Below are 13,112 nucleotides of genomic sequence, written 5' to 3' on the forward strand. Positions count from 1 at the left end.
GGCAAAAAAAAACTCCTGGAAATGAGCTATGCATTTTTTCATTCAACGACAAGGGCTTGCGAGCATGAAATTAGGTCAACTAAGGTAGTAAGGGGGGAAAAAAACAAGATGTCGAAAGCATACATCAACCTTATAAGCGATAACATGTGTCGCTGCTAACTTCAAGAGATTGTGGTCCATTCAAACATTTTCCCTTAATGAGAGGAGACTAGAGACCCAGTAATCCACTATAAATCTTATCATTGATATTGAGAGTCGGAGTTGGTGTCAACAACATGCATCGACCTTATTGGCAATGGTGTGCATTGACGTTGTTGACCACAGCAATTAATAAACTCATCGGGAGTTGATGGTGGTATCAAAACATACATCAACCTTATAAGTGATAACATGCGTCGATGTTATTGGCAATAGTGTGCATCATTATTTATGTTGATGACCTGCATTAGCCTTATAAGCAATGGCGTGCATTGATGTTATTGGTGATGGCGGGGGTAGATGTGTGTCAACGACGTGCGTCAAACTTTTAAATGATGACATGCATCGATATTAATAGAGACACCATGCGTCGGAGTTTGTGTTGACAGCGTTCACCGACTTTATAAATAATGGCATGCATCAATGTTGGTGGCGAGGGGCCAATGCCAAAGTCAATAGGTGTCAATGTTTGTGCCGACATGTGCATCGACCTTATAAGAGATGGAATGCGCAACTCTAGCAATGCCGATAGACAACTAAGTTGGCATGGTATCGATGTTTGTGTTGATAACGTGCATCAGCCTTAAAGGCTATGACATACATTAATCGTGAAGACAGTGGGCAGCGAAGTTAATGGGCATCGACATTTATGTTGACGAGATGCATTGGTCATATAAGTTATGGCGTGCATAGATATTGTTGATGATGGCGAACAAGGACCTCAATGACGTTGGTGACTATGTTGGCACAGTGCATTTGCCTTATAGGCAATGACATGCGCCGCCGACGTTGTTGGAGGTGATGGATGATGAAGCTAGTGAGCATCAACTTTTATGGCGATGACATGCATCGACCTTATAAGCAATAACATGCATCGATGTTGATAACAATAACGAAAGGAAAATTCAATAGGCATTGGCATTTGTGTCAACAACATACATCAATCTTATAAGCAATATTGTGCATCAGAAATAATGTTTGTGTTTATGACATGCATTAGTTCTCTAGGCAATGCCGTTTGTTGATCTTGTTGGAAACAGCAGGAAACAAAATCAGTGGGCATCGATATTTGTGTCGATGGCCTGTATCAGCCTTATAGGTTATGAAGTGTGTCGCCATTATTTACAATAGCAAATGACAAAGTAGTTTGCATCGATTTTTGTTTTAATGGAATACATCAACCTTATATGCAATGGGGTGCGTCAAAGTTGTTAGCAACAAACAAAGTCGGAGGGCACGTGTGTTGGTGTAGATGGCGTACATAGATCTTATAGGCAATGATGTGCATGAATATTGTTATCAATGAAGTATACGAAAGGTAATAATCAGGTGACAATGATTAGTAAATCATAGTTGAGCAATTGTAGATCATAGTCAGATAACTTTGATTAGGAGATCTTAATCGAGCGACAATAGTCGAAGGACGCTGATCGGGAGATCATAGTCAGGCAACAGTGACCGGGAGATCATAGTCAGGTGATACTAGATAAGTGACCATGTTTCGGAGATTGTAGTAAGGTGACTGTAGTTGGGCAACAATACTCAGGATACCTTCGTCAAGCAATAATGATCAGGAGATCGTAGTCGCATGACAGTGGTTAAAAGACAATGGTTGGGCGAAGGCAAATTGTTGACAACAGTCGTCAGTGTCAATTATTAGGCAAAGCTTTCTCCATTTCCAAATCCGACTTTTGCTCAAAACTCCCATCCCACTTTTATATGGAGAATAAGAGTATATTTATAGCTTGTTGAGTACATTTTAATAAATTTAGCAAAAAACACAAACAATCTATTAGATAACCTATATTGATTCCTTTAATTGTAGAATATGTGTTAGCATTTAAGCACCTTAATAGCATCTAAATTGTATGATCTTAGACTTATTAGATTCCTTACATCAGGACACTCGTTTTGATTAAAAGCACGCAAGATAAAAAGATTGATTGGCCCTTCAAATAATATATCAGCGTTCTCAATTGCTCTTCGGGTGCTTGATTTGAACGCATTTGGATTCAAGTTGGATTTCAATTATAAATTTACTGAAATCGGAATTCAAATTATCCCGACTTTAATTCTAGAAGATTTTAATTCAAAATTTGTCTCAAGATTCATCCTTGCTTGATAGGATTTGCAGGTGACGTGCCAATAATAATAATTAGCACATGTACTACTGGAACTAAGCAATAGCAACTGCAAATAACAATGCCCAACTCAGTCGACATTGCAAAATGAATTCAACTCTAGCAGAGAATTCAGTTCTTAGCACAGAAAACTGAATTGCAGATATGCAGATCATACTTCAATGTCTTTAGTATAAAATAGGTTACTACCAAGGCAACTTAATATTTGATGTGCAAAGTGAGTTTCATATGTCAATATACATTAGGACCAAATGTTTTAATAACATAACATCCACAAAGCATTCTGGATAAACTGTACAAGCAAATGGGAACAAAAAAGCTCATATGATAAACTTACACGAACCAACTGCTGCACAGAACTCATACAGGTACCAAAAGCAGCAGCTCCGGGATAAAGTCCTCTTTCAGCACCCAAAACAGAAGACAACAATACAATCGATCCCCCTGATTTAGCATCTCTCATCCTTTTAGCAACAGCTTGCAGCAGAAACCATGGTGCCATGACATTTATTCTTACTGTCTTCTTAAATTCACTTTCACTTATAAGCAGAGGATCTTGAATTTTACCTAGCAGAGTTATGATAACAGAAACATAAATACAGGTGCGTATGACATTTTTGTTTATCTTCGAATCAAGTAAATTAAAGGAAAAAAAAATGATTTGAGGACAATTAAAACAAATGAAGTCCCATGTGAAGAAGGGAATAAAGTAAAACTGGCTTAAACAAAAAATGCAAGGAAGAAAGCGAATAATTCTATTCCGATAAATCAGAGAAATAGTTTTCCAGTTCTCAAAAAAGCTGCCTCCACTTACAACAGTCATCCTACTTAAAGTTACTCCCAATATCATTAACTATTAGTAACAATTAATTAATAACATAAGAATGTGTGTGTGTGTGTATAAGTAAGAAGCAAATGATGATGTTTTGTCTCAACAATGCTGTCAATATATGATAGGAAATACTTGAGTTCGCAAGTAACCTTAATGGGAAATGCTTGAGTTCGCAAGCAAACCTAACAATAATCGGTAAAACAGCGAGAAACCGTAGAAAAAATGGTGGAAGAACAATCAAATGATAGATAATCTTATAGAAAGTAAAGTGAAACAAGAACGAAGCAAATATACAAGAGATCCTCAATTCGAGAGGAGGATCGTCTCTCCCAAATCTCTAGACAAGTGAGTCTAGAGCCCAAGCCGCCAAGAAACCCTAATTGAGAACAAATCAAACATAATCCCGCCTAATCCTCTCATGCTCTTTAATACAAAAGCTTTCCTAATCTAATTTCCCTCCCAAGCCCTACACGCCCCCTCCTTTTCAATTTGAATTCAAGTGGACAAGTGGGGCCCGCCCTTTGGGCAAACGAAACCATGGGAGGCAGATTGTTTCCGCCTCCGAATAACTGAGCCGGCCCTTGGGCCGGCTGGGCCGGTTCACCCTGAACCGTACTAAGAATATATTAGTTCCTTTCCGGTTCAGAATAATTGGACTCAAGTTCTGAAATACTACTTAAAGCATCTTTTGGTGCCAGCATAATATTAAGCAAGATTCAAAATAATGAAGTGTGCATGTATGTTTGTCACACAGTCCCATCATGCTTAACCAGAAATCAGACATTAGTCTGCCTAAAGTGTAATCAACTTTAGAAGAGACCTCTGTCACCCAAATTAAAGATAAGAGCCCAAAAAAATTCTAATTATGTTAGGTGAAGAAAACAAAAAATAAACTGACTTTAAAGTCCTTAGACCAAAAGAGAATCAATCATCAAGCAATCTCATATTGACAACTAGCTAAGATCTAAATAATCTTGAACCAAGAATAAATAAAATGCTCATCAAATATCTTTGTTGATCCTATTTATCCCAATAATGGAGAAAAATTTGGGCACCTATAATAGAGTCATTATAAATGTTAATTTGTTCATTGTGGCCGTGCAATGCTACTTTGAGGTTATGCTAAAGGCCCAATTAACTGATATAACCTTCAGATATTTTAGGATTACTCAACTAGTCTCTTGATCATATAAGAATAAGAAACACCATTTTGGATTTGAGGAGCATTAAAATATCGTCAATGAATATTGTGCCCCTCATATAAAGGGAGTCATAGATATACCACCATGTTATCCCCAAAATCAATTTAATTTTAAGGCAGAAAGGTAAACCATGAAAGTAAATTTTGAAATAAAGCAATTAATGAAAAGTATATGAACAATGAAAAAGATATTCATATGCCTTTAATCAAGCTAGAAAATACGTGTAATTAAATGCCAAGATAGTTGACTTTTGGGTTAGCAACGTTCTATTTTGCAGATAAATATAAAAATATCAATCAGAAATGCGCATATATACATAAATACTGGATTTAGTGATTAAGTGTGTGAATTTACAGAAGTATTTGTATGCATTTGGTGCTGAAACAAAAATATGCTTAACCACACTTAAAATTGAAACTAGATCACTCACTTTTGAACCTCCTTTAAAACTTATAAATCAAGGTAGACTCGTCAAGCTCAATCTACCACCAACTGTAGCTGATTTAGCGGCAATTGAAGTAAAAAGTGTGTTAAATGTGTGTTAATGTAACTAAAGTAATGTTCAGATGAAACAAGGATTAGTATTAGAAATAGTTGAAGAGTGCCAAAAGAGTTCCAATCATAATAAATATTCAATTAATGATAACTAGTTTTGTTAATATATTTTCATATTAACTATGGAGGTGCTTAGAAGAATTTGAAAATGAAGTGTGCATGCTGATTCTATGAAATATACCTTTGATGCGGAGAGGGTTCTTTCAAAATTAGCAAAAAGATAGAATTTTTTAGAATTGGGAATATTTAGATTTAATAGATAAAAGACTACACATATGATAGATCAAAATTAGTAGTCAATATTAGTGATAGATCAAGTACTACCTCGGTATGATGGATTCAAATACCATGAATCTATTATAAAAAGAACAAAACTTATGAAGTAGCTGGTGGTTAAAATAGGAAAGTGCTTCAAAAAACAAAACAAGCAAAGAATATCATGGAGACCTAATGGTATAGTTTATAAAATTGCAATTAAATAAACAATGCAATCGATACAAGTGCAGCAAAACAAATTAGATGCCTTCAATAGCCAAATTGAGTTTGGAAGCTTGTTGATAGTTGACTTTTGAATTATTAATGTTATGCATGTAGATAAATATAAACATATAAATTAGAAATGTGCATATATACAGGAACATAAGATTTTGTGCCTAAGTTTGTGGTTCTACATCAACATATGTAATGTATTGCTTGTTGACTAAAAAATATGCTTGACTTAAAATTGAGACTAAATCACTGAATTTTACTCTCCTTGAAATCTTTAAGCTCAAATTGAGGTAAGCTTGATTGAACTCGATTCGCTACCAAATATAGATGATTTGGTGGTAATTAAGGTGAAAAGGGTGTCAAAGGTGTGTTGATGTTATCAAATAAATAATCCAATGAATTAAACATTACCATTAAAAATAATTGAAGAGTGACAAAAGATCTTCCAAACATGGCAAAAATATCATCAAGGACCAATGTTTTAGTTGGTATATTTCCATATTAGATATGGACTGTTTATAGAAGCTATGAAAGAGAGGTATGTATGCTAACTATAGGATATGTAATTTTGATGAGTGAAGCTTCTTTCAAATTAAGTAAACGTTAGAAGAACGGATAATTTTTAGAATTGACAAATATGGTAATATTAAAAGAAAGACTAAGCATATCATATATAATTTTAGTTAATAAAATCAGAATTACCATTCAATATTAGTGAAAGATCAAGTAATACCTAACTGTGATAAACTCATATGCCATGGATCTATTATAAAAAGAATCAATTGTAATAGATGATAAAACTTATGTAGCTTGGTGATTAAAATAGAAAAGTGCTTCAGAAATTTAAACAATAAAAGAACATCATATAGAATTAAAGATAAATTTTATAAAATTGCAATTAGATAGGCTATACAATGTATACGACTACAACAAACAACAATGTCTTAAATATAAAAAATGAGTTTGGAAAGAAATGAGACTACAAATCTGAATGCATAGGAAAGCTATAAATGATTCACTAAGTAATAATTATACTAGAGAGCTAGTAAGAGTAGTTGATAGACGATAAGATAATGAAGAATAAACTTAGGTGGTTGGGACGTGTAAGAAATTGATGTTAAAATGTATAATTTAATATGATGAATAGCATTCACATAAACGGGCAAAAAAATAGAAAGTCCAAAAGTATCACATTTAAAATTTATCTAAATATACTTGGAAAAGTTAAATTAAACCTCATCTACCTCAAATAGTTAGCATAAGGCAAAAATTTTTAAATGAAAAATAATCTAACTTTGATAAGGTTTATAAATTTAAACATCGAAAGGCTCAATAGACTTGGGATTGAAATCAACAAAGCATCCTTTAGGAAATGAAATTGTATAAGTTCAAATATAAATTACCCAGGACAGAAGTTCACAAAGAATAAAAAATGGTAGCCTTCGAGTAATTGAACATGGCTTCTATAATACACTAAAGGAAAAAAAGAACTCTACTTATACAGTATATAGTTCATCATTAAAGCTTGAAGGACACTGGCTTGGTGATATATCAAGCTCCATTCAGATGATTTTGACAAATATTTAGAATGCATTGATTGTATTTTAAGTAGAGATTTCATTGAAATGTTAACTTTTAGTCACTGCAATTTTATTAAGATCAGATAGAATTTCTTTTATACAAGTCATGATCTTGCAGTGGCACCCAAATCTATCTGTGCTTAATTTGTAAAAGGTAATAGCACATGAATATCTAATCCATATCAATGTTTTCTATAAATACATATATACTTTTTGGAATCCAATTATTGTCTGTTTTCCAGTAAATCAAACAGCCAAAAATCACTACAAAATTAAACAGGAAAGAGAACAAGCCTTCTAAATAAATGGCATGTAGAATGTTTAGGAACTAAGATCAAGTAAATATCTAGTACGCAAAACCTTTAAAAAAGTTAGTATTGGTGAACAGGCCATCTTACAGAAATAGATACAAGCAACATCATTTATGATTCCTTATATTAGAAAAATTATATGATAGATCAAATAACATTATTCTATAGGCCAAAGTTTCAGGAAAAAAAAAATTAAGAGAAACTTTGAAACCAATCAGAGGCAGATGTGCAAAATCTTACAAACTACTAAAAGGATCAACGACCATTTCACCTTCATATAAATTGCAATTAACGAAAGCATCCACTGAACCCAAGAGTTTCCATGCCTTATCCACAGCATTATCAAAAATGACCTCACTTTCTTCTTCCATATTCAGTCCAACTAGCTCAATCGTAGTTGATCCCTTCAACGAACTCGTAATCTCCCTCACCAGTGACCGGAGGTCATTCTCATCACCCATAATAACTAACCTAAAAAAACTCGTATAAAATAAGCATAAACGGCCAATAAAGAGCAAAAAAAATATGCTAAAACAGAAAATATCGTGATCGGAGTAAGGAATTACGACGAGCATAAAAATGAAATTAGTAAGAAATATTCAGTAGGATCGACTTTGAAGTCTTAAAGAACCAAAATCAAACACAAAGAGAAGAAAGAGGCAGAATTTCGCTCCAACAACCAAAAAAAAAAAATTATAAAGACAAACCTGCAACCAGCCTTTGCCAGATGGGAAGCGATACCCGTGGAAATCTCGTCCCCATTCACGGTGAGCAAAACCCTCTTGGGGGAAATCGCCATCGAAACACTGAGAAACAGCAAAAAGCAAATAAGGGTTTAGCAGTTCGAGACTTATAATCAAAGCTAGAAATGCAGAGATTGGAAAATAAGAAAGACTCGGGTCTTCATATATATTAAGCTGGTTGTCTCAGAGCAAGATTTATTTTATTACATTTATTTTGAAAAAAGTGAAGTAGGTTTGCGTCGGCGGAGGGGTAACGAGGGAGAAGTTATTCTGTGTGAAAATTTTAATTAAATTAAATTAATACACCTGAATTTCTTAATATCACCAACCCAATTTAGATATGAAAATTTTAAAATCGTGAGATCCACTCATTTTTTATGTTTTAAAAAAAAAATTCATGAAAGTTTATTTTTTAGAAATAAAATTTTTGGTGCACGTTGAGAAAACAAATAAGAAACAAGTTGAATCCCTCATTCTTCATTCAAGGAAGGATCAAAGAAGGAAGAGAGAAAAAGAAGATAAATTAGAGTTATTTTTTTACAAAATTCCTCCTCGACCATCCTGCAACAACGGACCATTTCTGAACTTCCGTTGGATTTATGCCCGGCCGCCAATTGTCGTCAAACTTTTGCTCGACCATCAGTTGTCGTCAGACTTCAACCCGCCACTAGCTGTCGTCGGACTTCCGCCCGACCACCGACCGTCGACAAACTTTTGTTTGATCCCTATTCATCACTAGATTTCAATCTGACAATTGACTATTTGTAATCTGGCCGGCCTCAACTTCAAGGACGAATCAATCATTTGCAATCTATTCAAATACTAGTGGATTCATTTCACTAGTCATGACTCCGTGATTTTTCCCTTCAGAGTTTTCCACGTATAAAATTATGGTGTTTCTATTCTCTATATTTGTGAGCTTGATATTCATGCAATACTAAGATGAAATATTTTTGATTAAGTATGTGAATTTACACAAGTATTTGTAAGTGCTGAAACAAAAATATGCTTAACCACACTTGAAATCGAAATTAGATCACTCACTTTTGAACCTCCTTTAAAACTTACAAATCAAGGTAGACTAATCGAGCTCGATCTACCGCCAACTGTAGTTGATTTGGCAGCAATTAACATAAAAAGTGTATTAAATGTTTGTTGATGTTACTAAAGTAATGTCCAGATGAAACAAGGATTAGTATTAGAAATAGTTGAAGAGTGCCAAAGAGTTCCAATCATAATAAATATTCAATTAATGATAACTAATTTTGTTAATATCTTTTCATATTAACTATGGAGGTGCTTAGAAGCATTTGAAAGTGAAGTGTGCATTCTAATTCTATGAAATATACATTTGATGGGGCAAGGGTTCTTTCAAAATTAGCAAAAAGATGGAATTTTTTAGAATTGGGATATTTAGATTTAATAGATAAAAGACTACACATATGATAGAACAAAATTAGTAATCAATATTAGTGACAGATCAAGTACTACCTCAGTGTGATGGATTCAAATACCATGAATCTATTATAAAAAGAACAAAACTTATAAAGTAGCTGGGTGGTTAAAATAGAAAAGTGCTTCAAAAAACTGCACACGCAAAGAATATCATGGAGACCTAATGGTATAGTTTATAAAATTGCAATTAAATAAACAATGCCATCGATACAAGTGCAGCTAAACAAATTAGTTACCTTCAATAGCCAAATTGAGTTTGGAAGTATCTTGATAGTTGACTTTTGAATTATTAATGTTATATGTGTTGGGAAATTTCTATAAGTGGACTCATATGCTTATACATATAAATAAAGTTTTATATATTAGAAGCAATCTAAAATTAAGCCAATTAAATTTGTGATCTATTTAAGTATTAAATTATTAATTGGCTTATGTCGCATCTCAATTAAATTTTGTATGGACTTACTTTGCGTAGAGGCCGGGTATTTATTTTATTTTAATGATGGGCTGAAATAAAATATTTACACTTAAAGTATAAAAAGGTCGTGGTCCCCAGTTTAAGTGGTTAAGTTCTCATTTTTTTCATTTTCCATCTTAAGTGAAAAGAAGGGGTCTCTCGCTCTCTTGGAGAACGCCGCTCTAAACATGGAAGACCGAAAACCTCAATTCTGCATTTCAATGGATTCAAGTACGCTTCCGAAAATTCTTCTTGATGATTTGGCATGTCTTTCGGAGACGATCGAATTATTATTTTTGTGTCTCCAATAATTCCTAACAATATGTGGATAAATATAAACATATAAATTAGAAATGCGCATATATACATGAACATAAGATTTTATGCCTAAGTTTGCGGATCTACATAAACATATGTAATGCATTTCTTTTTGACTAAAAAATATGCTTGACTTAAAATCGAGGCTAAATCACTCAATTTTACTCTCCTTGAAAACTTTAAGCTCAAATTGAGGTAAACTTGATCAAACTCGATTCGCTACCAAATATAGTTGATTTGGTTGTAATTAAGGTGAAAATTGTGTCAAAGGTGTGCTGATGTTATCAAATAAATAATCCAATGAAATAAATATTACCATTAAAATTAATTGAAGAATGACAAAAGAGCTTCCAAACATGGCAAAAATATCATCAAGGACCAATGTTTTAGTTGGTATATTTCCATATTAGCTATGGACTGCTTATAGAAGCTATGAAAGAGAGGTATGTATGCTAACTATAGGATATGTAATTTTGATGAGTGAGGCTTCTTTCGAAATAAGTAAAAGTTAGAAGAATGGATCATCTTTAGAATTGACAGATATGGTAATATTAAAACAAAGACTAGGCATATGATACATAAATTTAGTTACAAAATCAGAAATACCAATCAATATTAGTGAAAGATCAAGTAATACCTAAGTGTGCTAAACTCATATGCCATGGATCTATTATAAAAAGAATCAATTGTAATAGATGATAAAACTTATGTAGCTTGGTGATTAAAATAGAAAAGTGCTTCAAAAATTTAAACAATAAAAGAACATCATATAGAACATCAAAAATTTAAACAATTAGATACTAGAATAGCTATACAATGTATACAACTACAACAAGACAACAATGTCTTAAATATAAAAGTTGGGTTTGGAAAGAAATGAGACTACAAATCTGAATGCATAGGAAAGCTATAGATGATTCACTAGATATAATTATACTAGAGAGCTAGTAAGAGTAGTTGATAGACGATAAGATAATGAAGAATAAACTTAGGTGGCTGGGACGTGTAAAAAATGGATTTTAAAATGCATAATTTAACATGATGAATAGCATTCACATAAAAGGGCAAAAAAGATAGAAAATCCAAAAGTATCACAGTTAAAATTTATATAAATATACTTGGAAAAGTTAAATTAAATCTCATCTAGCACTCAATAGGAATGAAAAGAAGATGATAATTCATAAAGTATACCTCAAATAGTTAGCATAAGGCAAAAATTGTTAAATGGTAAATACTATAACTTTGATAAGGTATATAAATTTAAACATCGAAAGGCTCAATAGGCTTGGGATTGAAATCAACAAAGCATCCTTTAGGAAATGAAATTGGACAAGTTCAAATATAAATGACCCAGGACAGAAGTTCACAAAGAATAAAAAATGGTAGCCTTCAAGTAATTGAACATGGCTTCTGTAATACACTAGAGGAAAATAAGAACTCTACTTATACTGTATATAGTTCATCATTAAAGCTTGACGAACATTGGCTTGGTGATATATCAAGCTCCATTCAGATGGTTTTGAAAAATATTTAGAATGCATTGATTCTATTTTAAGTAGAGATTTCATTGAAATGTTAACTTTTGGTCCCTGCAATTTTATTAAGATCAGTTTAAATTTCTTTTATAGAAGTCATGATCTTGCAGTGGAACCCAAATCTATCGGTTCTTAATTTGTAAAAGGTAATAACACATGAATATCTAATCCATATCAATGTTTTCTATAATATGCTTTTTGGAATCCAATTATTGTCTGTTTTCCAGTAAATCAAACAGGCAAAAAACCACTACAAAATTAAACAGGAAAGAAAGCAAGCCTTCTAAATAAATGGCATGTAGAATGTTTAGGAACTAAGATCAATTAAATATCTAGTGCGCAAAACCTTAAACAAAGTTAGTATTGGTGAACAGGCCATCTTACAGAAATAGATACAAGCAACATCATTTATGATTCCTTACATTAGAAAATTTCTATGACAGATCAAATAACATTATAGTATATATGCCAAAGTTTCAGGAAAAAAAAAATAAGATAAACTTTGAAACCAATCAGAGGCAGATGTACAAAATGTTACAAACTACTAAAAGAATCAACGACCATTTCACCTTCATATAAATGGCAATTAACGAAAGCATCCACTGAACCCAAGAGTTTCCATGCCTTATCCACAGCATTATCAAAAATGACCTCATTTTCTTCTTCCATATTCAGTCCAACTAGCTCAATCGTAGTTGATCCCTTCAACGAACTCGTAATCTCCCTCACCAGTGACCGGAGGTCATTCTCATCACCCATAATAACTAACCTAAAAAAACTCGTATAAAATAAGCATAAACGGCCAATAAAGAGCAAAAAAAAAATATGCTAAAACAGAAAATATCGTGATCAGAGTAAGGAATTACGACGAGCATAAAAATGAAATTAGTAAGAAATATTCAGTAGGATCGACTTTGAAGTCTTAAAGAACCAAAATCAAACACAAAGAGAAGAAAGAGGCAGAATTTCGCTCCAATAACAAAAAAAAAATATTATAAAGACAAACCTGCAACCAGCCTTTGCCAGATGGGAAGCGATACCCGTGGAAATCTCGTCCCCATTCGCGGTGAGCAAAACCCTCTTGGGGGAAATCGCCATCGAAACACTGAGAAACAGCAAAAAGCAAATAAGGGTTTAGCAGTTCGAGACTTAGAATCAAAGCTAGAAATGCAGAGATTGGAAAATAAGAAAGACTCGGGTCTTCATATATATTAAGCTGGTTGTCTCAGAGCAAGATTTATTTTATTACATTTATTTTGAAAAAAGTGAAGTAGGTTTGCGTCGGCGGAGGGGTAA

General features: G+C 33.1%; 1 protein-coding gene across 2 annotated transcripts in view; it reads right to left on the reverse strand.

The window, feature by feature from the left end:
• LOC110113701 (levodione reductase) overlaps positions 1-13,112 on the reverse strand; it is a 25,285-nt gene extending 12,173 nt beyond the window's left edge. Inside the window, exons 1-4 of one of the 2 annotated variants that reach the window (XM_020846376.2) lie at positions 13,066-13,112; positions 12,823-12,921; positions 12,386-12,585; positions 2,677-2,906 (exon numbers count right to left, since the gene is read on the reverse strand). In XM_020846376.2, the coding sequence (XP_020702035.1) occupies positions 2,677-2,906; positions 12,386-12,585; positions 12,823-12,914 (522 nt within the window). In that variant the 5' untranslated portion in view covers positions 12,915-12,921; positions 13,066-13,112. Of the gene's footprint in view, positions 1-2,676; positions 2,907-7,579; positions 7,780-8,015; positions 8,154-12,385; positions 12,586-12,822; positions 12,922-13,065 lie in introns of those variants that run through there. The other variant, XM_020846377.2, reaches the window with a different exon arrangement.

Source organism: Dendrobium catenatum, unplaced genomic scaffold, assembly GCF_001605985.2.
Source record: "Dendrobium catenatum unplaced genomic scaffold, ASM160598v2 fragScaff_scaffold_624, whole genome shotgun sequence".
In the NCBI taxonomy this organism is placed as follows: domain Eukaryota; kingdom Viridiplantae; phylum Streptophyta; class Magnoliopsida; order Asparagales; family Orchidaceae; genus Dendrobium; species Dendrobium catenatum.